Consider the following 25991-nt stretch of genomic DNA (forward strand, 5'->3'; position numbering starts at 1 on the left):
ACCAGGTTCAACCAACACAAGGGTTAATATAATTATTAATTAACCTCCTTGACATACGCTACTTGATGTCAAATATTTCAGTGATACATTAGTATTCAGTGTTTTAATGTTAAAACTAATTACACAGAAGTGTTTGTGACTTTGTAATGAGAATTTCAGTTTATCCAAAAGTAATACAGATAGGAGCCATTCAAGCTCCACCATTTAATTTGTTCCTTTGTTCTCACAGTTACAAACACGTCAAGTAGTTTCTAATTTCTGTGAGCTGACAGTTTCTTGATTATTAATAAAAATGATTTCATTACTCCTTGAATTTTGTTAAGCATTCAGGCCAATTTATTTTATGATTTAATTTATTCTATCTTTTTATAGTTGCGTTTGACTCTGGCTAATCAGAGTACAGAAATAGATACATGGTCTGAAAGTTTGAGGAACACTGCTTTAGTGTTATAAATAAGTTAGAATAGCCTCTTGTTTCTTTGTTTTTAGTGTCCTGTGAAATCCAGACCGGTGTTTATAGAATCACCTAGTCCTAATGTTATTTACTTTGTCCAGCGCTCCTGCTGTTGAGCCACCTCTCTTTCTCAGGAACCTCCCTTGCAGGGCCCGGTCCGTGCCATATATCCTGAGAGACATGGCCACAGTTTAGCCTCTGCAAATAGGGAATCATTTCACCAGACAAGAATTTACAGTTGTGCCTCTCTTCAAGCCCTCTGGCTCTGAATCCATTCCTCTCTTAGCATGCTGAGTGTGAGGCGATTATGGCTTTAGCCAGAAGCAGAATTTACACATGCCTGTACCTTGCAAATGGGCAGTAATGAAGAAGCCAGGACACTCGCTTTAAGCAAGGATGTGTGTGTGTTTACAGGAAGCAAAGGAGCTGGATAGTGTGTTTTTAACAACCGTGGTGTGAGATGTGCCTTCTGCTTTGATGCCCTGTGGTCTAAAAACATGCTTTCAATTCAAACTGGAACAGCTTCTTCCAATTTCTTTTTTTTTTTTTTTTTTTTTTGCTCCTCAAGAGAAGCTGCATTCACCAGAATTGATAGAAGTTAGAGTGTATATCCATAAACGTGCAAGCGATGCAATATTATGAGTTATTTCTAGTGCATAGTATGTTTTAAAACAAGTTAAAAAATTAACATTTTTAAATGTATTATGCATTCATCTTTTTGAATATATAATATTGGCAATAGCGTAATATTTTTTAATGTTCATCATATCAAATCATGTTCATAACAATACATTTTCACAATCAAATCATGTTCACAACAAAACATTTATCAACAATAATAATAAGAATAAGAAAAATAAGAAATGTTGTCTGAGCAGCAAATCAGCATATTAGTATGATTTCTGAAGAAATATGCGACACTGAAGACTGGAGAAATTATGCCGAAAATTCTGCTTTGACGTCACAGGAATAAATTACATTTCAAAATATATTCAAATAGAAAGCAGTTTTTTTGTTTTCACTGTATTTTGGACCATAGAAATACAGACATGATGAGAAAGAGATTACTTCAAAAACATAAATCTCAACTTGTATTGTATTTTTTAAAATAGAAACAGTTATAGAAATGAAATCGAAAATAAAATAGAATAACAGTAGTTATAATAATATTTCATAAAATTACTGTTTTGAGTATTTTTGGTCAAATAAATGGATCCTTTAATTCATTTAACTACTATTTTGTTGATATTTCTATTCAAAAGTAATGTAACTTTGCGAGAATGTTGTTTGTGGTCAGACCCTTAAGAGGCATTGCTTTACTGATGTCATAACTGAGTAGAAAATAAGAGAAATCACAGATGCAAGGCTTTTTCTGCTACTTAGGATCAATTTAGCTCTTAAAAGTTTTATTTTTCTGTAGTTAACCAGCTAGAAACCATACCCTACTGAGAAAATTATTTCAAAAGGTTTATTTATTTTTTCAGTGTACCAAACTTCTGTTGCTTGAAAATAAGTAGAAATGTGTGACATAGAGGGCATGCAATGATCTGTGTGCTGTGTAAGGCTCCTGCAGGTGAGAATCCAAAGAGAGAAGCTATTATTCTGTCATTAAATCCTAATCATCATTAAACGAGAATTTGCCGTCCCTCAGGTCTCCTGATACTCCAGCAACTAATCATAAAAACATAATAAAGGTCTATTAAGAAAGTAGTGTCGTTTTGAAAACCCTGGCTGCCACAGTGAGTACCAGGAGCCCTCGTCTGTTTCTTGGCCCACACATCTGTGGTGGTTAACTGCTGAGTTCTTTTGTCATTTTCATCTGTATGGATGCCGTCTGTGAATTTTTCATCTGATGTAGAGCAATGGAGCTACACAGATTCACTGAATACTGCCTAATGGATACCAGATGATAGATTGGTTCGGTCATATCTAGAGTGTGATTTTGTAGCAGTGGAAATATCTGAAGGATGATCTGAACAAATACACTCAAATACATTCATCTAATAAATTAAACATGGTTTCAGCCACAGAAGGTTTGTGGTTATTTCGAAACGTGGCTTTTTTCTATAATGTATCGTTGTGTCAGATCGGCCCTTTTCCTCTGACGAGCAGGTCCAGAGAGATTGGAACAATGTCACCTCATAACAGGTTTCTTTCGGTGAAGAATGTTGTGATATTTGCAGTTTCCAGCTTTCTATTTCAGCTGTAGAACTGAGCATCAAGGACTGTCTTGAGTTGCATAAATCCAACTGTCACTCACAAACCCACACACATGGCAATAATACAAACAACATAAGGTTGGCTTGGACACTCAAACTGCTGTCTGTGAGAAATCAAAATGAGCCCTGAATCTCCATCGAAGTTAAAGGACCCCATGTAAACCAAGAATGTTTATCTTAGTGGCCATGTCATTTCAACTACAAAACAACAAAATTATTTATTTTTTATTATTTGTATATATTATATATATTATATATACTGAATTATATATATATTGCCATAACATTGTTTTCCCACATCTCTGTTTCATTGAAACACTGATTCTTTCTTTCTTTCTTTCTTTCTTATTTGTTCATTTAGCATACACTTTTATCCATTTTATCCATACAATAAGTGAATCATTAATTTGTGCAAGTAATACACAATTTCAAACATTGTATAGAATAGTACAAGTTACAACATGGAGAGATTAAGGGAAGGTGAAAACATTGTATGTATTTATTTTTAAGTAGGTGGCAGTTAAGCTCACTGAAGAGACGAGTTTTCAGCTGTGTCTTGAATATTTGGCATGCCAGATGAGGGTTGGATGATCATTCCAACAGCAAGGAACAGTGAATGCTAATGTTCTGGAAATAGATTTTTGTGCCTTCATGTGATGGTATGCTCACTAACCAACCTTTTTTTCCCCCTCATGTTCACTTAAATCCAACATCCTTTACTTTGCTTTGATCATGGTTAGGTCAGAGGCTCTTCTGTTGATTTGCGAATGGTTGTTAAAAGGGGACCGAGACAGCGGCGTTTGACGTGACTAATGCGATGTTAGAGTGTGTAGCTTATTTACAATTCAACTACAGTTTCTCTCTCACACTCACTCTCCCTCTATCTGTTTTTCTCTTCCTCAATGACAGTTTTTACTTTGAGTTGTACTGAGAAGTACTGACTATTCTCACAAACAAAATAGAGGACAGTGACAACAATCTGAATCTGTACATCTTGTCCCATTCAGGAGCTCTGTTGTCCAGATCTATTGAGCTGCCTTGCTGCCCACATATGGGGCACATATTCTATGACAGATTCTTCCTAGAAGATTCCTAGAATAATTATTTCCATTGGATATTTTTAAAAAGTAATTTATTCCATGTTTTTAACATCATGTTTGACTACAGATTTTTGTAATTGTGCAGCGGTTTTTATAATATATTCAAACATAATCAAATATGCCACAAGTAGCTCAAGCCTCTTTCATTATCATAAAATATCTTTTCATCTTCTCAGAAAGAAAATATAATCAAGACATAGGCAAAAAGAGGATGTTAATTGATGAGAAGTATCACCATTAATGCATCATTCAGTTTCCAGGAAAGCATTATACAATTTAATTTTGCCCATGATCGAATGCTAGTCTTTTTTTTTTTAAGTGTCAAGTTGCTTTAGTCGCTGCAAGAAGCTGTTTATAACAATAAACAAATTTATGGTTGCGTGACCTCAGGTTTCGCACATGAAAGACTTGAAGGGATGTAAGCAAGTCTGTACAATCACTTGAACTCAAGAGAGATGAGTAGGTCTCTGCGTGAAAACTGCTGCCATTGTTCTTATGGAAATGAATGACCTGCTTTTTTGAAATTCAATTTGCATGTAAATCTGCGTGTCATTTCTTAAAGCAAAGAAAAAAATAAATAAGGAGAGATCTATTTAATTCGCTTTAAATGACTCTCATAGCAAGATAGTGTCTGTATTGTAAACAAAATATTGCAGGACTTCATACAGTAGATGTTTGTTTAAACAGTAAAAAATGCTATATGATGATTATTTAAAAATCTCAATACACTGATTAAACAGACACATAGTAAAACAGGCTTTCCTTGCTAACTTTTCATTTATAGTGAATAAATGTGCATGGACAATGTGCTGCACACTGAACTTCTGTCAAGTGTAGTTCCAGTAATATGTTAAACTTACAAGTTCTTACTCTTCACCCTTAAGGATGAAAGCAGTCCCAGCTGTTTATCGACATGAGCTTGTCATTCTCACAGATTTGATTTGTAACACATCAGGACTGAATGAGTAAGTTTGTATGTGAACTACTGCAGTGTTTGTAATCTGAACACTGCACATATGGCCCCACCGCAGGCGTGTAATATATATCTCATGAGCATCTCTGTGTGGAGGGAATGAGTCTAAGCCCTGTGGGTAATCGTACTTCAGCAAATAACTCTTCCTGGGAGGCTTGTTTGCTCAACAAAAAAATGGATGTTCTCGCAGTTATTTTGGATCATCTTTAGTGGTTTTTTTCTTCTTCTTTTTTTGTGTTTGTGTGTGGAAGTGCTGATGTTTGTACTGTAAAGTGAAGTACAATTGTGAGTTAGTGCTACCTTGACGTTTAATTTCATCATAATGACATTAGTTAATCTTTGTCTAAATGAATCTTGCTTACCTAAATGAAATCAACATACTGAAATTACACATACACAGCCCGTTGCATCAGCAGGGAGGCATCTATGGCAACAGACATGGCGTGTCTAATTGATTTGTGATATGAATCTGTGTACTGCAGAGTTCACATGGAGCTCAGGTGAGTAATTCTGTGTGGAATAAGGGAGCTTAGTTTGTGTGATTGAAATGAAGCAGCAACATTGAATGGTAGTGTAAAGTACAGTACAGCATGCCAAAATGTTGGAAAGGCCCAGTGTTACTTTGCATGCATATTTTAGAGTTTTATATCATCACTGAAATTATATATATATACTGTAATGATGATCCATAATAACTGCAAGAACATCCAGTTTTTTGAGCAAACAAGCCTCGCAAGAAGAGTTATTTGAATTTTTATATTTCTTCATCTTTTTCAAAAGCCCTGCATTTTACAGTTAGTGAATGCTGAAATGTTATGTAACGCTAATATTAAAGAAAGTTCACCCATAAAATGAAAATTTGCTTAAAATTTACCCTCAGGCCATGAAAGATGTAGGTAAATCTGTTTCTCCTTTAGAACAGATTCAGAGAAATTTAGCATGACATCACCAGTGGATCCGGGTGAAAATGACAGCTGATAATAAAACCTCTTATTAATCCACAAGTAATCCATATGACTCCAATCCATCTATTAACATTCTGTGAAGTTCAGAAGTTCATCGGTGCGTTTTAACTTTGGCCAAAATACCATAAGAGGCCATGATCCATAATAACACTTCCTCCAGTTTAAAAGTCCATCCCTCTCACATCAAAACCCACTGATATACAGTATTCATTTAAAACCGTTATAACCAAGCTGTTTCCCTTTGTGCTTAATTTGTGCATAAATCTCTCCTGGTTCAGACAGAACAACTTTTTCACTGGACAAAGCAATGTTACGGATAGAGGACTTGTTTGAAGTAAAAAACATCTTAATGATGGATTTCTTACAAATACAACATTAAGTGATGTACTGGAGTCATGTGGATTACTTGTGGATTATTGTGATGTTTTTATCAGTTTGGACTTATTCTGGCGGCACCCATTCACTGTAGACGATCCATTGGTGAGCAAATGTTTGGTTTTTATCAGCCTTCGGTTCATTTCAAACTAGAATAGAATAAAGTATGGAAATGTAAAAGACACACGGCCCCTCATAACTTCTGCATGCAGCCCACATCTCTCATCCGGAGATGGAAAGGAGATCTTGTGCGTATTTCACTGGCATCATGAATCATTCTTATTGAGAGACCAACATGTTAGTTGACAAGTGTAGTATTAAACGTTCCTCTCATGCACCCCAGTGGTACGGATCTACTATAGTAGCCTTCTCTCCTTTGTGCGGTATCTACAGACTGAGTGCACACACTCTCTGAGTTCATCAAGGTCAGAGCTACTTTATTTCCAAAGCTCTAATATCTCCATCTTGTACTTTTAAACTTGTTTTTGTTCGTTTTTAGCTGCGCTGCAGATAGAACTAACAGGAAAGGATGAAAGCTCTTCACCATAACCTTGTCTGTGTTTTATTTATCAAGACGAATGAAAGTATTCTTTTAGGCTGGTAAAAAAGAATTTAGAGGGTACATCAATGAGTGCCCTAGACATGTCCGTAAAGTATTAAACTACAAAATGTTCTCACTTTATGTCTCTCAAAGCCTCCATTTTATTTAGTTCATTCTGCAGCTGTTATTGGGTTCAGGTGTGTCTGGATATGTACCACGATTTGATTTGAATTAAGAAACACTAAACTACAATTTCTGAGATTTTAACAGGGGTGTTTGAGTTGTGCTTTATAGAAGACAATGTTAGCAAGCTTTAATTTTATTTATAGCGAAAACCACTTAATTTTGAGCTTTTTTTGCGCTATGTTCGTCTTCCGGGTTTAAAATCTACAGGATGGATGGATAGGTATAAAAATATTTTTAAATTGAATATATTTCATCATATTTATAAACACATTCATTAACATTAAATCACATTTAGAAGGTTAAAGATAATGAGTCTCTCTAAACACAGCTTTGACCCTTGTGACCTTTGGGCAGATAATTGCACTTACAGTACAGTGTTACTTCAAAAGCCCCCCTCAGAACCCAATAATCACTTCCTGTATTCCCCTATGACCAAGAACATATTAAGCTGATTTCGAGGGGAACTTCCTCTGCGTTCATTCCCGCGTAACTGCTGTAAAATAATTGCTGCCTCTGAATACATTTATCTGTGGAAGGTAATAGAGTGTTGTGTAACAGAAAGGTCTACTGATTGTTATTCGTGGATGACTGTACCCCATCCCACCGGTGCGGAAGCGCTGCTGGAAAATTGAAGCTCCTAAATAAATTTGCTCCTAAAGCAGGATTAGGCTCACCGTTTCGCTGTTTTAATGAGCCTGAATCAATGGAGCATTTCGTCCATATAAATCCCCAATGGCCTGCTAGAAACCGTTTCTTCAAACTTAAAATCTCCAGGCTTATTAGTTTGCCGCCCGTGAGCTGCAATCAGCAGCGAGGAAAAGCTTTGATACGTCCCTGCCTGGCTGTGCAGGTTCCTCTCAGCGCTCCTTTCTCTTTTCTGTCTGATTTACGGCACATTACGAACCTCATCGCCCGCCCCTTCCCGCTCACCCCACATCACTAAACGCATCTTTGCCTGGCCCCACTGCAGCTATATTTATGCAGCACATAACAGACTAATGCTGTTCGTCTGCCCTCCTAGAAGAAGATGTGTGAGAAGACTCAGCGGAGGTGTTAACCAATAGAAAAGCTCTTTGATTGGGTAATTGGTTTGCTCATGTGTGGTGTTAAGAGCCCCATGACACGCTCTAAATGCTCACAAAGTCATGATCAATGCAAATGGCATGCTGAGGGTGGAATTCTGAGGATGGAATGCTGTTATTAGTGTTTTCATTTTGATAAAGCTGTGTAAAAGCTTTTTAAAAAAATAAGAACTACAGTTGTTGTTGTTTTTTTCTGTTCACAGCCAGAAGAGACAGTCGCCACAACCTGACATCATTGCTGGTTCAGCCCATCTCTGCCTCCTTAGCGAAACTGCTGCTCTCTGCCCCCGCCATGGGGCAGGGAAGACCCTGCGTCCCCATGGCCATGCCCTCAGCCTCAGGTAAGCCCTGGGCCAAAAACAACGCCTGCTGCATTACTGTATCTGTCAACAGACAGCCTTCTTCAGCCTCACACAATATCACTGCTTACAGCCTTCAAATCACTCGCGTAACCTGAAGGAGAGAGACTTTCTGCCATTAGAATCCCTCTCAATTATATTAGCAATAATAACATTCAAATGTTAATCCATTATACTGGGAAGTAAATAATGTATCAGTAGTAGTAGTATATAATTTACTTTCTTTTTTTAGAGGCTATGTTTTTTTTTTTTTTAATTGAGCAGAAAAATTTTGCTCTAGTATGCATCTAATTGAATAAAATTATTAAAAAATTAAAAAATTTAAAAAAAAAAAATTTAAAAAAATACCTTTTTGTTTTATTATTCATTACATTTATTTGCATTATATATTGTTTTTGCATATATCTTTTCAAAAATAATGATTTTTAAATTAAATTTTTTGGAAGGTTCCCATTGTGTGTACTTGTTAATGATACATTGTGGGGACTGAACATATAAAAACTATAAAAGTAATAGAAGTCGAAAGTTTATGGAAAGTCCTCACAAACCATAGAAATATGTGTGTGTGTGTGTGTGTGTGTGTGTGTGTGTGTGTGTGTGTGTGTGTAACTCAAATTTATGCATTAGAGTAAAAAAAATATGACACCTATTTTTGGTCTCCATTAAAATGCAAAAGAGACCTTTAGTTATTACACATACTGAAATGACAGGGATATAATATATATGATATACTGATGTGTTAAAGAAACAGAAACAGTTCTAACTAACCTACTAACTAAATAAATACAACTAAAATACAAATTAAAAAACATATATATAAAAAAAAAAATTATTGGGTTGGGGGAAAAATACTCTCTGGACATTATTCAAATTATCTTGTATATTCCACAAAAGAAAGAAAGATCATAAAGGTTTGGAAAGACACAAGTTTAAGTGATGACAGAAATGTATTTTTGAGCAAACCATCTCTTTAAGTGTTGTTTAATGCTATTATAAAGTTACTGACTTATAAGGTTTAGGTTCTCACCATATGATCTTTAATGACATTCATGTGATTGTCTTTTTTCACTATTTCAGAAACCGATTATACTGCCATCCTGTTAGGGTCTCTCATGCTTTGTGATTTCTTCCTTATGTGTGTTAATCCTTATGTCTCCACTAAGCTCTGAAACACAATCTTTTGTGCCTGAGATATTCATTAGTCTTCTCAGTCTCATGCTTCTGCTGGGGATTTAACCATCAAAAGCGGCTGCGAGCACATGACGTCAGTGTTCCACCTGCTGGCGGCAGATGGTATGACACTCTTTAGCTCCAGATGAGAGAGGTTGTGTGCTCGGAAAGCCAAGGCTTGTTGATTTATGCTCAGCTGTGCGAGTGTAACTCCTGAGTGTGGTAAATTACACAGGATTTACACATCATCTTAAAGTCGCCCTCGCTGTGGCCGCCCATATCCAAGGCCATTACCCACATCAGTCAGCAGGTGCCCATGGGACCTAATTGAAACCATGAGAGTGGCTGGTCAGCCATCTTACAGCCCTCTCTCATGTAGAGCTTCCAGGGAGGTCAAATGTAATGGTGAATGTGGTCACAGGAGCAGCGGTAGATGTGCTGCCGGCTAAATAAAAATGACTGATGGAGGAGATGACATGTATCGGGACATAATTGAATTTAAGTGAACAAACCTCCAGGGAATGGTCTTTGACGTGTGATGATGCTTTTCATCGACCAACGATGAATGGACAGATGTCCTTTTGCACATTGACCTTCATCTGTGAGTAAAGGTCTTTGGCACACTGCAATATATGAAGATGCCCAAAGTTTTTATGCAACTTTGTTACTAGGGATGGGTATCGTTAAGGTTTTAACGGTATTACTACTCTTACCAATATTACTTAACGGTCCGGTACTTTAACGGTATTCTTATCGGTACTTTGTGTTGTGTTACTTTGTGTTGTGTTAGGCAGTCAAAAACTTTGCATTTCTCTTTGTTGTGAACATGTTGCTTTTTTTCCCCTAATATATATTTAAAAAAAAAAAAAATTATGCCTGAATGCATTCTCAAAATTAAGCCATTCTTTGTGTATGAATGTCTCACATTATGTAACAAGATAAGCTGTAAAGAAGTAGCATAGAAGTTTTTTTGTATGTTTGTTTGATTGTTTTTCAGACCAATAAAATAAATAAATAAATAAAGTTAAAATAATAAAACAACAGATATACTTTTCAAAATGATGACACACCATTTAAATAAATACTCCCTGGCAGTAAAAGATTAGTGGAAGATAATTACATGGTCAAATTTAATATATCTAACATGTGTATTAAATTAAATATTTGCCTTTAATCATATATGCAAAAAGGTATGTGTATCTTGCAACTTGTTTTATAGCATTTAAAGTGTATAGCAATTAGAGGTGTCAACTGGTTAAAAAATAACTATTTGAACATTTTCTTTTCTAAAAATAATTGTGATTAATCGTAATTAATATCACCTACGAATTAAAGTTTTTAAATAAACTTTCATATTGCAATAATTTTGCAATCAGTCTCACAACATGGCAACATAAAGACAGTATTTTGATTGTTATATTTGTTCAGTGGCATGTTTTTATGGCTGAAGGCCAGTATTACTGACACCAGTACTATTGAACATTACAGTGTAATTGAGTGCTATTCATTTTAACAGTTATTAGACTTAAGGTGACATATCATGAAAATCTGACTTTTCCAGGTTTTAAGTGCTGTAATCAGGTCCCCGGTGCATTTGATTTCGCTAGTGATGTTGCAAATGGATCTCATTATAATATTACTGCCCCTTAATCTGTAAGTTTCCACCCACAGCGCCATAATTTTGATTTCACAAGCGACAGCGGTGTGCCAGTTCTAATGTCATGGCTAAAGTTTGAGCAAAACATATAGTAACTGCAAATACTAGTAACAGAACACTATTTCGAGTCCCAGCCTCAGAGGAGACAAGAGAGCAGTGGAATTATTGATTTATTTACTGTATATTGCTTCTGCTACACAGATCTAAAATAAACGTGAGATTTATTTCCCAGCTGTTTACCTTGACAGGTATGACCGATTGCTTTTGTAACTCGTGTGTTTTTTAATTTAAACTTGATTGTGAATGAGAACTTAGTTTAGCACTCACATGCTATGATGGACTTTCTTTCTGTGTCCTTCGGATGTTTGTACTCAGAAAACCCTATATCAGAAGTTTAAACTAATATGATTTAAAACGCATGATTTCAGCACAATAAACATGGTAATCAGAACCAAAACAGATGTTTCAGCATAGGGTGACCATACGTCCTCTTTTCCCCGGACATGTCCTCTTTTTGGACCTAAAAAAAAAAAATGTGTCCGGCCGGGATTTCTTAATTGCCCAAAATGTCCAGTTTACTTTCACTTTCAATTTCATGATCACACACACTCTGAGTAAAGAGAGCAAATCTTACAAGATCAGATATTTGTCAATGAGTTCAGGATCTGTTCAGTTCAGGGTTGCCAAGTCCATGTTAAGTCCTTGTTAAAGGTTTAAAATATATTGCATAAATTACATTGGACTGAAATGCTTGTATTGAAACATTTTGCATTCTACCTATGATAAAACTTTAATGGACTTTTATATTAACTGTTCCATCCTGAAGGAATGACCTGCCCAACTCAATCTAAGCAGTTCTTGATCAGTTTCAGTAAAAAGCTGAAAACACATTTCTTTCATGTTCATTTGACCCTCTAACTCTAGCACTCTCTATTAATGCTCATTCTAATTTGATCTGCTTGTTTTTATTATTATTATTATTAAATACATTTGACCATCTAACATTTGCACTCTGTATTCTATTTCTATTCTAACTACTTGTTTTATTTAAAAAAGAGCCTTTAACACTAGCATTCTCTATTCTTTCTACTTATTTTCTTTTTATTTATTATGAATAATGACCTTCTAATACAAGCACGATCTATTATTTTTCTGTTCAGTTGTCTTGTTTTATTTTTATAAAAAAATTACCATCTAACACTAGCATTCCCTATTCATTTTCTATTCTACCTACTTGTTCTTTTTATTTATTATAAAAATAAAACAAGCAAAAATAAATAAATAAAAATAAAATAAACCTTGCTACATATACTTTTAGGCAAATCAAAAGAGTTGGTCCTACTTTTGGCAAACTAAAATATGTTCACATTATTTTAGGATGTAGCAGCTGTAATGGCACAGCTCTATTCTGGAAAAGTGGGCTGGGAGCAGTAGCTCATTTGCATTTAAAGAGACAGGCAAGAAAAACAGTGTGTTTCTGCTTCCATTCTAAATAGTCACTTTTAGAATGATATAATAAATGATCTGTGGGGTATTTTGAGCTGCAACTTCAGACACCTCCTGGGGACACCGGAGACTTATATTACATATTGTAAAAATTTGCATAATATGTCTCCTTTAAACCCTTTATAATACATGTAATATTTACCTTTGCCCTTTAGCAAGTAGGACGTATAAGGAAATAGAATAAAGGCATTAAACACTTAATGCTACTTTATATTTAAATTGTTCCTTAAAGCGTCGAAAGTGATTGATTTTCTCTTTTCTTTATTTCATTCTTTGATTAAAAGCCGTCACAGCAGCTGGGTTATTAGGGTTTTTGGCTGCTATTACTTTTAGAGGTACCACTGTTGAACATGATGCAGATCTGACACTTTTTACAGTTTTTGACCTACTTCAGGTCTTAAAGTCATTACTAATGAGCCTACAAGTTGAATCGGGTGTGTTCAATGAGGAAAACAGTGCTGGGGTGCTTTAGGACAATTTTTTAAACCACTGCATTACAGAGATATGTTATTAAATGTGACAAATACTTATATGCATGCACAGTTTTGAGGCATCTTTAATCACCTTTTTGGTAACTTCTCGACTTGATGACATAACTATGACAATGCATGCTTGTAGTTTCTTATGCGCTTTAATGGGAAATTATATGCAGTAAGCGCCACTGCAATAGTGCGTGCAGTTAAAGAGCTGGCACTATGAGTGCAGTATAACAGCAGACAGGACAGGAAAAAATAGTTTTTACTGACATATGGCCTACTGAAGCTCCTTGTCACCAGTACCGTTTCCATACTCACTTGACTTGAAAAGACTCCCATTTGATGTGGTCGTAAAGACATGAGCCTCATGGTTAGTGTGTTGACATGCAACGCAAATGCTCTCACGGCAAGCCGAGTTCGTTTCCCGTCTCAAGGGCCTTTGCAGATTCCACACCCTCTCTCATCCCAGTGCTTTCCTGTCATCTCTCTCTACTGTCCTGTCTATAAAAAAAAATATAGTAGAAAGAAAAAATTAAACGCATGCATTAACATGTAATTTTGACAGCACGAATAGTAACAATAGTAACCTAAAACATCCAATTATTTCAAGGGCTTTAAGACATAAAAAGTGTTTTTTACACATCAGTTTCTATTTCAGATGAAATGATTAATCACACTGTACAACACATTGCCATGTGGCAGGAGATGTCTCTCTGTCTGCGCTGTCAGAAAAAAACAGAAAAAGTTTTCTCACCGTTGGTGTTCTGAGTTATGAGATACCAGCATGACAATTATTGGCTCTACACCAGCAAGGGCTTGTGATGTTTCATGATGTGTGTGTACATCTACATGTAAGCTTCATCGCATCCTAACAGGTGTCAGAACCTGCCATTCTGTCCATATGAAACATGCATATGCACGTGCACACAGGCGTCCACCCCCACATACGCAGACAGAAATATGCTGAGCTCTGAGTCAGCTCTCAGTCTCTCCCTCCGGCTGCATGTGTGTGAAGGGAGACTTTTGCTACAGATTTTAATAGGGGTTATTAGTCTCTAATTCCTATTATTGAGTGAAAATCGCTTCTTATCTTTGCATGGTCGCCCAGGAGACCACGTCGCTGTGGCTGAGCCGTTGTCTTGGCTTGATAGAAAGTAAAGGATTTACGGTCCCAGTGACAAAAAGAAAGGAAATGGGCTTAGAGACAAATCTTCAAGCTCCAAAACAGTCATAAAAAAAATAATAGTTCAATAATAAATTCAAATTACTCATCATTTACTCACCCTCAGATCCTTCCCAACCAGTACGACTTTCTTTCTTCTTTGGAACTTGAGAAGAAATTTTAAGAAAGTTCTGGGCTGCTGTTCTTAAAAGCATTGTAAGCCTAAGTTGATCGTAGCTCCATTGGTTTCAATGGGTGTTTGATGTACTTAATCTTACAATGCTTTTGTCAAACACAGCTGTGGTCTGTTTTTTTTTTTTTCTTCTCAATGAATTAGGACTTTTAAGCTTACAAATAAATGGAAAAACAACATAAAAGCATCATGAAATTGCTGTACATGTACATACACAACGGCTTCAGAATTAATGTCATATTCATATTTTTCATATCAGCTTTGTGTGATGAACAGTATGCTCCTGCATCAGCAGCACCATACATATGCATTATGGTACTCTTGTGAACACGTGTGGAAAACTGACATGGAAGAGAGGAAATTGTTGAATAAAGTCATTATTTTTGTTTGTTTTTTGCACTCAAAAGGTATTCTCGTAGCGTCATACCATTTAGGTTGAACCATTGATGTCACATGGACTATTTTAACAATGTCATTACAAAAGTCCTGGGCCTGTCTATGCATGGTTAGAAAGCTCTTGTATTTTATCAGAAATATCTTAATTTGTGTTCCAATTATGAACAAAGGTCTTGCAGATTTGGAACAACATGAGGGCGAGTAATTAATGACAGAATTTTCATTTTGGGTGAACTATCCCTTTAATTTATTAAAATGAGCTCATGAGCTCATATCTTAGAGTTTCGGATGTATTCTCTTTGTGCTGTGCAGGTATTGTTCCGACTAATGTTTTGTTTTTTTGTTTTTTTTACATTTGTGTGTATTTGGACTTCACATTTAGTATATTTAGATTTTGTTTGCTTTTGTGCCCAGGGTGTCCTGATGGCATGTTGGTACCTTTAGGATACTTAATGTTCCTTTTTCCTTTTTATTTGTGTTCTTTGTGTGTGTGTGTGTGTGTGTGTGTGTGTGTGTGTGTGTGTTTGTCATGTGCAAGTGCATCATGTGATGTTTATTTGTTAATTACTTGGAAGTATAAAGGGCTGTTTTGGAGTGTTTTAATTGTCTGATGAGGATCATCTGTTCTTGAAACTGAGATAATCTGTCAGTAAATGTATACATTTTCATATGTATTTTTTTCCGGGCACCCACTTTCAGCAGTTTGCCAGTGATATGCTTGCTTATTGTTTGAGTGCCCTGAACTCAGAGGGCACATGTTAGGTAAGTTGTTTGTCTGCATGTTTGTGCTATTATAGTATGCTCTCTACAGTACAGTCTCTAATGATAATCAGAAAACATATTGTTATTATTTTGATTAACTTAACTCTGTTTTGATGACTCGCTCTCTCAAGAGTATCGTTTTGACAAGTAGTACTCTCCTTCACAAATGATTAGCACAAATTATGACCTGGCTTTCTACAAAAGTGTGCGTGCAGTTAGGTACAAAAGTGTAAGAAAATCTAGTTTAATAGAAAATAAAGATGTATTATTTAGAACCGTTTTAAATGATAGATTTTTGACTTGAATGAATGAGAAATACTTATGAAAGATTTAGGTTTCGAAATATGGGGAAATAAATACTACTTAAATTCATGTGAAATATTTTAGTTCAACTTTTCACTTGGATTTATAAGAAATAATGTAATACAAAGAAGAAGAAAAAAAAACAAGTGTGTGTGTGTGTGTGTTTGTGACATATCAGGACACAACTTTGTATAATGACATGGGTATGACACAGGTATTACAAGGAGAGGGTGACTTATGAGGACATAACCCATCTCCCAATTTTTCAAAACGCTTATAAACCATACAGAATGAGTTTTTTTGAGAAAGTAAAAATGCACAATGTTTCCTGTGAGGGTTAGGGATAACTGTAGGGCTGGTGTAGGTCCATAGAATATACAGTTTCTACAGTATAAAAACCATTACCCCTATGGGATGTCCCATCTTTTCACAAAAACAAACATGTGTGTGTGTGTGTCACTCTCCAGCTCTGACTGGAACATGAACCGCTACAACCTGTCTTCTGTCACCAGACCAATGTCCAGCGATCAATGTCTGCCCAAAACCTGCAGCGGCAACATGAGCGCCATTGATCCTGTGGAGAGGAAGGGACGCCTGTCCCCCGGCACTCTCCCTCCCCTCCCGTACTCTTCACAGTCTGAAAGCTCCCAGCCGTGACCCGCTCCAGGCCTGCAGCTCTCTTCCATTAACCGGATCAAACGCTCTGAAGCTAGTAATCTGTGCTCTATTGATTGGGCCAAGCTTTGACCACTCCAGAGGTTTCAAATCATTTGTTTCCATCTGTCTCCCCTCTTTCATTCCATTCAATTAAGGCTCACTGTATCACTAAAATTTGCTCTAATTGCGCCAGCGTCTCCCTGCCAGGGAAATGAGACATTAGCCACAAAAGTACATACTGTATGTGAGCGGCAAACTTTCCCACTTCTCATTGCATTTTAACTGCCTGTGTTTAGGAGACTGGTATTTCATTGTCAATGGCTTTTGAAAAGATCTTAAATGTTTCGACATAGTCCTGAATTTCATTCATTCGTTATTGTGTGTGAGTGTGTGTTTTGTTCCAGTGGATCAGGCGGCTAGATCCATCATCCATTTATTCACCATAAAGAAATCAAATTGAGATGGGGTCCAAATACATTAGTACTTTCTATGAATGTCTGTGGGCTCGTGTTCCCCTCCTTGCTGCGTTCCAGATGAAAACTCGTAGTATAATAAATTTCTATGCAATTATAGCTCACTGGCAGAAAACTGTGTGGAAAAGCTTTATCGAAACACACCCGCTCCTTTAATTATGACGCTATTGATTGCAGTGCGTAGGTAACCCGTCCCATATCGGTTTTGCTCTCTCCATTTCCCACCTCAAGAGAAATAAAACACGCTCATGCAGAGCTCTGAACGCTGAATAATGACTTTATGGTGTGAAATATGGCATGAAATAATGGTAAAACAATTTTGCGCCTTAATAATAATTATTCACCTTTTGTTTGCTGGTTTTGATAGAAGGTCTTATTGTTAGATTTATGTTAGCTTTAGGGCTAGTGATAAGGGGCTGATGGGCTAGTTAACAGATTTGAGGCAAGTTTTACTAACAGTTTGCACTGTTGCAAACTGTCTTTTGGCATAAAATAGTACTGTCAGTACTAAAGAAGCTCAGTGACGAATTAGTGCTGAAAAGGCATGGACAGTTTGTAGGAGTTTACTATTCAGATGAATGAATATATGGGAGTAGAGTATTACAATTTATTTACTTGTGTTTTCAATTACTTATTTACTTTGCGCTCATCAGATTACTGGTATTTGTGCCATTATTTAATGCCCCCAAAAAGCATGTCTTAAATGACCTATGTTGTGCTTGAAATGGTTGCAATGTTTTTGCTAGAAGGGGGCACCGCAGAGATAAGAGAGCGCATGATGTGGATTTTTTCCACGTATTAATTTATTTAGAATGAAATTAACACATTATCAAGAACATATTATCCAAACATATTGTTTGCCCAGCCATGTTATTTTTTTATTTGCTTCAGGAAATAAAAGATGACTTGGAACCCTCAGCTAGGATACATGCAATACCAGGTCTATCAAAACTTCTCGCGACCCTACATGCGACTATGCTTATTTGCGCCAAAGTCCTTTTAAGGCAAGTCATGCCACTCTGCGGCCATCTTTGAAACACCTTTCGAGCATGCAAGTGCAGCTCCTATCTCTTTGAATGGGGAAACATTAAATTCTCCAAAACTGCCAAGTTTAGGATTAAATTTCATATTTGAAATCACCAATGAAATTTGACAACAATTGTATCATAAATGACGTTTATTTTCCTCAAATAGCATTTAAAAAAGTGTATTTTCATGCTAGATCAGCCTGTGTGCATGTTCAGTCTTAAATGCACGTCTCAGAACGTTGACTCTTTCTATAGCAACTGGGACTTCTAACGGCATGTGCAGTGATGTGCTGACTTTTTATTGATTAGCAATTGTCTCTTTTGCTGAGAATGCGGGGCTTTGTTTGACTGAGCAGCCATATTGAGTGTTGCATTTTTCCCCAATTCAAAACTACGAGAGACACGTCTTTGGTATTCTATAGTCTACAGTCTGTGCTTGGGCTGTGCATGGTATATTGCGTTGGTTGATTTGTAAATGAGAAGTTGCATCGGTGTTCTTTATTTTTGCACTGTTAAATCACCCCCAGAAATTTTCACATCCAACTGTGCTGCTTTGGAATTGTGCTTTTGCACTAGTTTGTAAAACTGGTGCTTGATCTTTGCCCTGTCAGTGCTGTGTTATCACTAAAATAAATGCACACACACACATACTGTACACACCGATCAGGCATGACATTATGACCACTGACAGGTGTAGTTAATATAACTGATTATCTGTTTATCACAACACTTGTTAGTGAGTGGGATGAACAGTATCTGGCAGCAAGTGAACATTTTTGTCCTCCAAGCTGATGTGTTAGAAGCAAAAAAAATGGGCAAGCGTATGGATTTGAGCGAGAGTTTTTACATGTGAATAAAAGCCTAAATGATATTCTACACACATGAAATTTAATGTTCTTAAATCCTAATTTCTGGCTTTTAAGTTTAACATATTTGAAATATTTTCTAAATACGCGTTTAAGTAGCCCCTGGTGTGCGTGTTCACCTTGGTTGTGAATCTGCTTCTTCTCTGGTCTGTGGATCGTTTTCTTCATCGCATATGTGCTCCTATTTCTTATACAGTATATACTTCTAAGGAACATCTTATTCAGGGTCGTTTATAAAACATGAGCCCCTGCAGCTGAAGGCTTCTTCATTCTTTTCCTACAAGATCACTTTTTCACTTTGCTCACGCAGAGGCACTCACCTCTCTCAATAGCCGGTAACCTCTCATACCTATTGATGATTAATGGGCAAATCTGTCACACTGCGACCCGTGTGCATGCCAGCACTTTTAAACACTCCCTTATAACTGCATATACATCTTCTACTCTTTACCCAAAGTCATTTGTGCTGTTGTCAGGGGTGATAAATGGGGTTTGTGGGGCTGTGTGAAGCCCACTGAATTTTTGGAGTCAATTTGTTTACTCTCAAAAAAACACATCTGTATACATCAGTGGCATTTACATCTTACGTCTGAGGTATCAAACTTCATCTTTATTTCTTGATATTCACATATCCAGGAACTACTAAAAAAAAAAAAACACATCTGCCTGGGATCCCGAGGCTTTCATGAAAAGGAATTTTCAATTCCATCTCTATCGTAAACCAGAAGCTTGGCTGCAGAAGGATTTTTAGATCTTCATGTTGGCTCAACGATGTCGCTGTAAGAGTGAGACAGAGCGAGTGGGGGACAGAGTGGCTTGGGATGTGTACCAGGACCAGGTGTTTCTTCTTTTTATCTGCTGGGATATCAGCCTCATTGATATTCACTCCATCACACCGACCCTTTATGTGTAATTAATTGGTAAGGATGTGAGCCGAACAGTGACGGCAGCTTTTTAAGCTGCTCTGATGGTGTAAATTTCCTCTGCAACATGCAAACGAATGATGGAAGCAAAGGCTATCTGCTCTTTGTCTTACAGTTTCTGTACATATAATAGGAGGGGATTTAATAGGGAAGGATGTGCCAATATTTTGTAAGTGACATTCCAAATGGAAAGTCACGGCCCGGAGTCAATGGAAAGCTGTCAGTGGAAATTAATGAATAATTAAAAGAGAAAAATCGAAAAATAGGCAGTTACTTAGTGAACCTCAGGAACAATAAGCATGGTTTAACCCTTTTTTTTTTTCTTTTTTTTTTTTAGCATATACAAATAAATGTATAGAAATAAATAGAAACATTTTCAATATTCTATCTATCTAATACATTGTTTTTGAGAATTTAGTTGAATAGTTATTTTATTTTTTGTTTAAAAATATGTGAAATGTTGATCATTTAAATAATTGAAGTTTAATAATACTGTTAATAATAAGAATAATTTAATAATTTATTTGAAACTCTGACAATTTAATTGAATAATTGAAATTGCATTTTATTATTATTTTTATTATGTTGTTGTTGTTGTTGTTGTTTAATATTAAATAGTACTTAAATGGTCCATTGATTATATACATGTTAGAATTAAAATGTATACATTGTTGGATTTAGTGGATAAAAATAAATAAAAAATATGTCCTTTTTGATTGATTGAAGACTAAACACCTTTTTACGTTTTTATTTGTAGCTGGATTTGAACTTTTGGATCTGTCAGTGTCCCATAACCCTGACTAATTTGTTTGGAACTTCTGTTTGTTCCTCAGCAAGAAAACTCATAAATCTCACCATTGAAAACCAGGCATCCTTCAAGACTGTGCACAATGTTATTGGATATCTCAAAGGCAAGACCAATCCAGGTAGGTCAGCACAAAACCAAGGCGCCACTTTTATAACCCAAATTATCATTTTACAAACCCAAAGGGCTTTTTCTCAAAGTTATTGCAAGATTATTTCATTTAAATAACAAATCACTCTCATTTTAACAGCATGACATTGCCAGCGTGTCCCAGGCATGGTCCTAAACTGCTGCGCTCTTTGGTCTGACATAACAAAGACACAGTGCTTTGTCACAGTGCTTTATTGTATTTGTGATACTAGAGCGAAACAAGAGTGCAATCTAAGCATTCTTTCCTTCATCCTCTGAAAAAGCGTGAGTCCAGGGGGCGACTAAAGCAGAATCTGAGCCCACGTGCTGAAGCAGCCAGTTTTCCTCGCAGAGCCATGACAAACTAATCTCTTAAAACAACGTCTGCCGCCACTGTCCAAATGCAGGTCACTTGGCTGCCGAAAATAGGCTTCTAATTACAGACCACTATTTTCACCTTCAGGATGATTTAATTGTACGTCTGATGTAATGAAAGTGTTTAATCTTTCACCCCCGCCCCTATGACTGTAAAAGTCACTGTGTCTACGCATTTAAGCCCTCCGTGATTTACTTTCCAGATTTACAACACTCTTTTCCTGTCATAATTGGTCGCCCAGTCTCTAATTATGTATCGCAAATCATGCAGCGGTGTTCTTCTCCTTGACTTTTGTCTTTTTATAACATGTTTACCTTTCATTTATCTGGAAGTTGACTGTCTTGTTTATCTATCATTTTGATGTCATTTTAATAACTTCCCTCAAGACCGCAGAGGTATACTCCTGAGCACAGGTTAGTTATAGTATTCCTTAGTTCTTTGCTCTTGTCAACTCGATGAGTCTGTTTCTACCCTCACAAGCTGTCAGTCAGAGGTGGCCCAGTGCCGCTTATAGCCCGCAGCTAACTGCATTAGAAATAGTATCTTTTCTGGTCTGTATGTTGGTGTACATGAAAGCAGAGTGTGTGCAAACCTAGAGAGAGTATAACTCACACAGTACAATACACACAGATTTTATGTTTTTAAAACAAGTCTCTCATACTCACCAAGGAAATCACGCACACACACACACACACACACACACACCACCCCCCCCCCCACACACACACATATATATATATATATATATATATATATATATATATATATATATATATATATATATATATATATATATATATATATATAATACGTTTTATTTATATAGCGCCTTTCCAGAGCTCAAGGACACGTTACAATAAACAAACAACAATTAAGGCAATTGACAAAGAGAGCAGACAGAACAACAATAGGCAAATGAGAATACAAGTACAGTAAGTGAGAGTTGGGTAGATGGGGCAGCAACCAGCAGAGGAAGAAAAAAAAACACACTAAGAACTATAACATTCAGAAAATAGGTGTGTTTTGAGCATGGATTTGAATTCAGAGATAGTGTTAACAAAACGGAGTGATGGGGGGAGAGAGTTCCACATTTTGGGTACAACAACACTGAATGATCTGCCCCCCATTGAAGCAAGGCGATGCCGAGGGACAACGAGAAGGCTGGAATCAGTGGATCGTAAAGAACGAGTAGGGGTGTAGGGGAGAAGCAGGTTACAGAGGTAAGGGGGAGCAAGGCCGTGCAGAGACTTAAAAGCGATCACAATCACCATTATAGCTTAAAGGGAATCCAAAGTGCACCCAAACACCAGACCTGTTGGTTATTGGAGGATCTTCTATTTCTGGTCTGTTAAACGCATTGGCCATTTTGCAACGAGCCTTCAGCGCGTACTGAGTGAGCGAGCGCCTGACTGAGTAGCCTAACATAAACATATAAGTTGGTGTTTTTTTCTTCTTCGGGAGTGTCAGGGGCGTTGCCTGTTACGTCGTTTGGGTTATTGGGCTACCTTGTTGAACGCATATCATTATATTTCTCTCTTTGTTTTTTTAAATATAATATAATTAGTCCAACGAACCGTTCGGTATACATAATGCGTACCGCGTACCGAACCGAAAGCCTCGTACCGAATGGTTCAATACGATCATGCGTTATCGTTATATATATATATATATATATATATATATATATATATATATATATATCAATAGCCCTTACCAGAACTTTATCATAAAAATACAGTGATGATGTTACAAGGTTTACAGGGTTTTAGGCAAAAACATGTTGTTGTAATTGTTGATGTGGGAATTTCAGGGAAAGCTAACCCTTTCTCGATAAATTTTCATAATTCATGCTTTTTTATTTTAAGTTTTTATATATATTTTACAGTAAAATAATAAATATTACTTTGTTAATAATAATATATAATACGTAACTCAAGCTTTTTAATTTTTACTGCTGTACATTTTTTCCAATAATTTAATTGGATTTATTCGAGTCATAAATACATTAGGTTACACAAGCAAAACTCAATTTAATAGTCGGATTAGGTAGAAAATGCAACTAAATTGAATATTACTACATTCTTTTTACAGTGTGGTAAAGTTAACGAATTAACCGTTTTCTAATAAAATGTGTATTTATTCTGTATGTCCAGATGGCAGGAAATCTGATTAAAATATGAATTTAAGAAGACAAAGATCCTCCTAGTTTTCATACAGTAGCTTTACTCTGCAGATGATTGACCCCCTCACCTGCATAAACATGTTTGTTGGTGTGTGAGTGTTTATTTCTTGTTTTGTGTCTTAAGTGTTCCCGCTCTGTTTTCCCTTGTAGATCGATATGTACTGGTTGGCAGTCGTCATGGCAGCTGGTACGAGGGTGCGTTGGCGGACTGGGGGAAAGGCTCTGCAGTCATGACTCAGATCATTGCCTCCATGACGGCTCAAACCCGTGCGGGCTGGCAGCCTGACCGCACCGTCGTCTTCTGCTCCTGGGGGGGAACCTCACTGGGCAACATCGGCTCCTTTGAGTGGGGGAGGGTAATGTTTGGCTATTCCCATTTTGCCACTTTAGACTTTGAGCTCTTTTATTGAGACTTGTGTTTCACTGGCCTTGACGAAACTGCTTCGTTTAACAAGTCCAATGCTGTACCGGGTGAGCTTCTGGGCAAGTTTACTATGTCAAAAAAGTCTTGTATATGATGCAAAAAGCATTTTTAGGTAAAAGTGTTAAATGTGCGAGGAACCTTGCCAAATAATTATTTCTTAATCAATAGTTTGCCAATGCCACTGTAATCATAATTTGTGTGAAAAGTAAAAACTTTCTTTTACTGCCTCAAGTGGTAATTCCAGCTAGACACTGTAGTGAAATGTATGCACAAGTTTGTTTTTGGAGTTGGACTATTTCTTATTTAACCATCCTTAAATTTCAACATGGAATTCATATATGAGCAAGACAAATGAGCATGTGAACTTTATGACCCGTTTATGGCATCCAGGTCACATTATAGCCTACAATTTACATATATAAGCTGCTTATTTTAGATGTAGATTGAATTTGTCTAATACATCATACATATTAGTTTATAGAAATCTCTGTCAACGGTGTGTAGGGTCGCAACCTCGAAGTTGAGTTTAGTAGGAGGTCAAAAACACTTCCTTTTTTCTCTTCCTCAGTTTGACAACTAAACCGATGGAGGTAAAACAAAAATAGTACAGATTAGCCTTGAGCAGCCATTCAAACGCTTGCTAACATGATCAGCAAGCCATGAAGATTCAATCAGACAGATGGATGATTTTGGAGTGTTAATGAAATTATTCTGCTCGGCAAAGGAGTTTGTTCTAATCAGAACAATGCAGACGTCATCATTAATCTGAAGAAGACGCTAATAATGTCACAATAAAATGATAGCTTTTGAGTATGAGAAAGACAGTAATGGTTAATATTATTCACAATGCACATTTAACAAAATTGTAGTGTCTCAATGGGGGTTACTCAGGCTTTGAAAATACCAGTCAAGGCCCTGACATTTCATCAGTTGGCAGTAGACGGCTGTGTTTTGTATGTCTGTACAGGAGAATGCAGTGGTTCTTCAGAGCCGGGCAGTGGCTTATGTCAGCCTGCACAATCCCGTCAGAGCCTCTGGATCCCTGCAGGCCACAGCGTCACCTTCCCTTCAGCAACTGGCAGCTGAAACCCAAAAGGTACTTTATAAATATTCATTTATATCCACTTGGACAAGAAACTTGCAAACAGCACTTTAAATAGAGGCGATGCATGTGTTCCAGAAGCTTAGAGAAAACCCTACCCATCACTATTATTAATAGCTGATGCAATATCTTGCTGTAGCTGTTTGGCCTTCCTCTTATATATTCTTGCACTACAACAAGTCTGTGCACATGGCTTAGACCCCCCCCCCCCACACACACACACACACCTTTATTGATTTGGATCTTACTTAACTATAAATCTACACACTGTACTGTACTGTGTACTGTACATTTTTACTGCATGTAACCTCTTTACTACAAATATGTGCACATAGCCTAGACTTGCTAAAAAAATAAATAGGGTTGGTCAAAAAAAAATGTAATCTGGAGGTATTGTTAGAATGTGTACGTGCAGTCTATTTTTGAGAATGTCTTACATTTAATTTAGTTGTTTATATGTAATATTACCTTTTCTTTTTGCTGTCTGCTATTTTTTAGTGCAAATACAATCATTTTGGTTATTATATTTGTAGTAGGAAAGAAAAGTAAATTGTCTTGGCAAAGGGCACCATCTTATTTTGTTTAAATTGAATGTGGCATGTGATTGACTGAACATTTTAAAGTTAAGGGGAATTAGATTTTGAATCTCAACTTAACTCAACAAGGTCTTGGTATTTGAACAGTGTGCACCCAACTTCTTGCATAAAACTATTTTGCTGTATCTCATTTACAGTGAACACTGAGGTCTGAGTTATACATTCAGATGGCATTTCCAATAATGTGATATATAACTCATCTAACTTATCTAACCTTAATGTAGCTCTTGTATTCTGCTCAAGTTTCCAGATATATGGAGCATCTTACTCACTCTGACAGGTTCATTTATGATTTGTGGTGTGAATATATTGTAGTTTGTTGGAAATTATGACTAAACTCTTTAAAAACCTTCAGTATCACCTTGGTTATTAACTCTGTGTAACTTTATGGCGGCTTCAGTGAATTTGAACTTATAATGACAGGCTCTTTAGCATCAGATGTGAACAGAGCAATAGAAAAGGTTAATACATTTTAATATTGCCGATGTATCAGTTGCTTTGTATAGCGTGCTGTAGGTCAGAGGCCCTGATCCAATGACAGCATGCCCTAT

General features: G+C 36.6%; 1 protein-coding gene across 1 annotated transcript in view; it reads left to right on the forward strand.

Annotated features, from left to right (window-relative positions):
* LOC113083243 (inactive N-acetylated-alpha-linked acidic dipeptidase-like protein 2) overlaps nt 1-24898 on the forward strand; it is a 45274-nt gene extending 20376 nt beyond the window's left edge. Inside the window, exons 6-9 of the mRNA XM_026254423.1 lie at nt 8099-8236; nt 20660-20752; nt 23469-23674; nt 24710-24898. Of these exons, the coding sequence (XP_026110208.1) occupies nt 8099-8236; nt 20660-20752; nt 23469-23674; nt 24710-24898 (626 nt within the window). The remainder of the gene's footprint in view (nt 1-8098; nt 8237-20659; nt 20753-23468; nt 23675-24709) is intronic.
* The last annotated feature ends 1093 nt before the right edge of the window (nt 24899-25991 follow it).

The sequence above is a fragment of the Carassius auratus genome, unplaced genomic scaffold (genome assembly GCF_003368295.1).
Source record: "Carassius auratus strain Wakin unplaced genomic scaffold, ASM336829v1 scaf_tig00037435, whole genome shotgun sequence".
Lineage (NCBI taxonomy): Eukaryota > Metazoa > Chordata > Actinopteri > Cypriniformes > Cyprinidae > Carassius > Carassius auratus.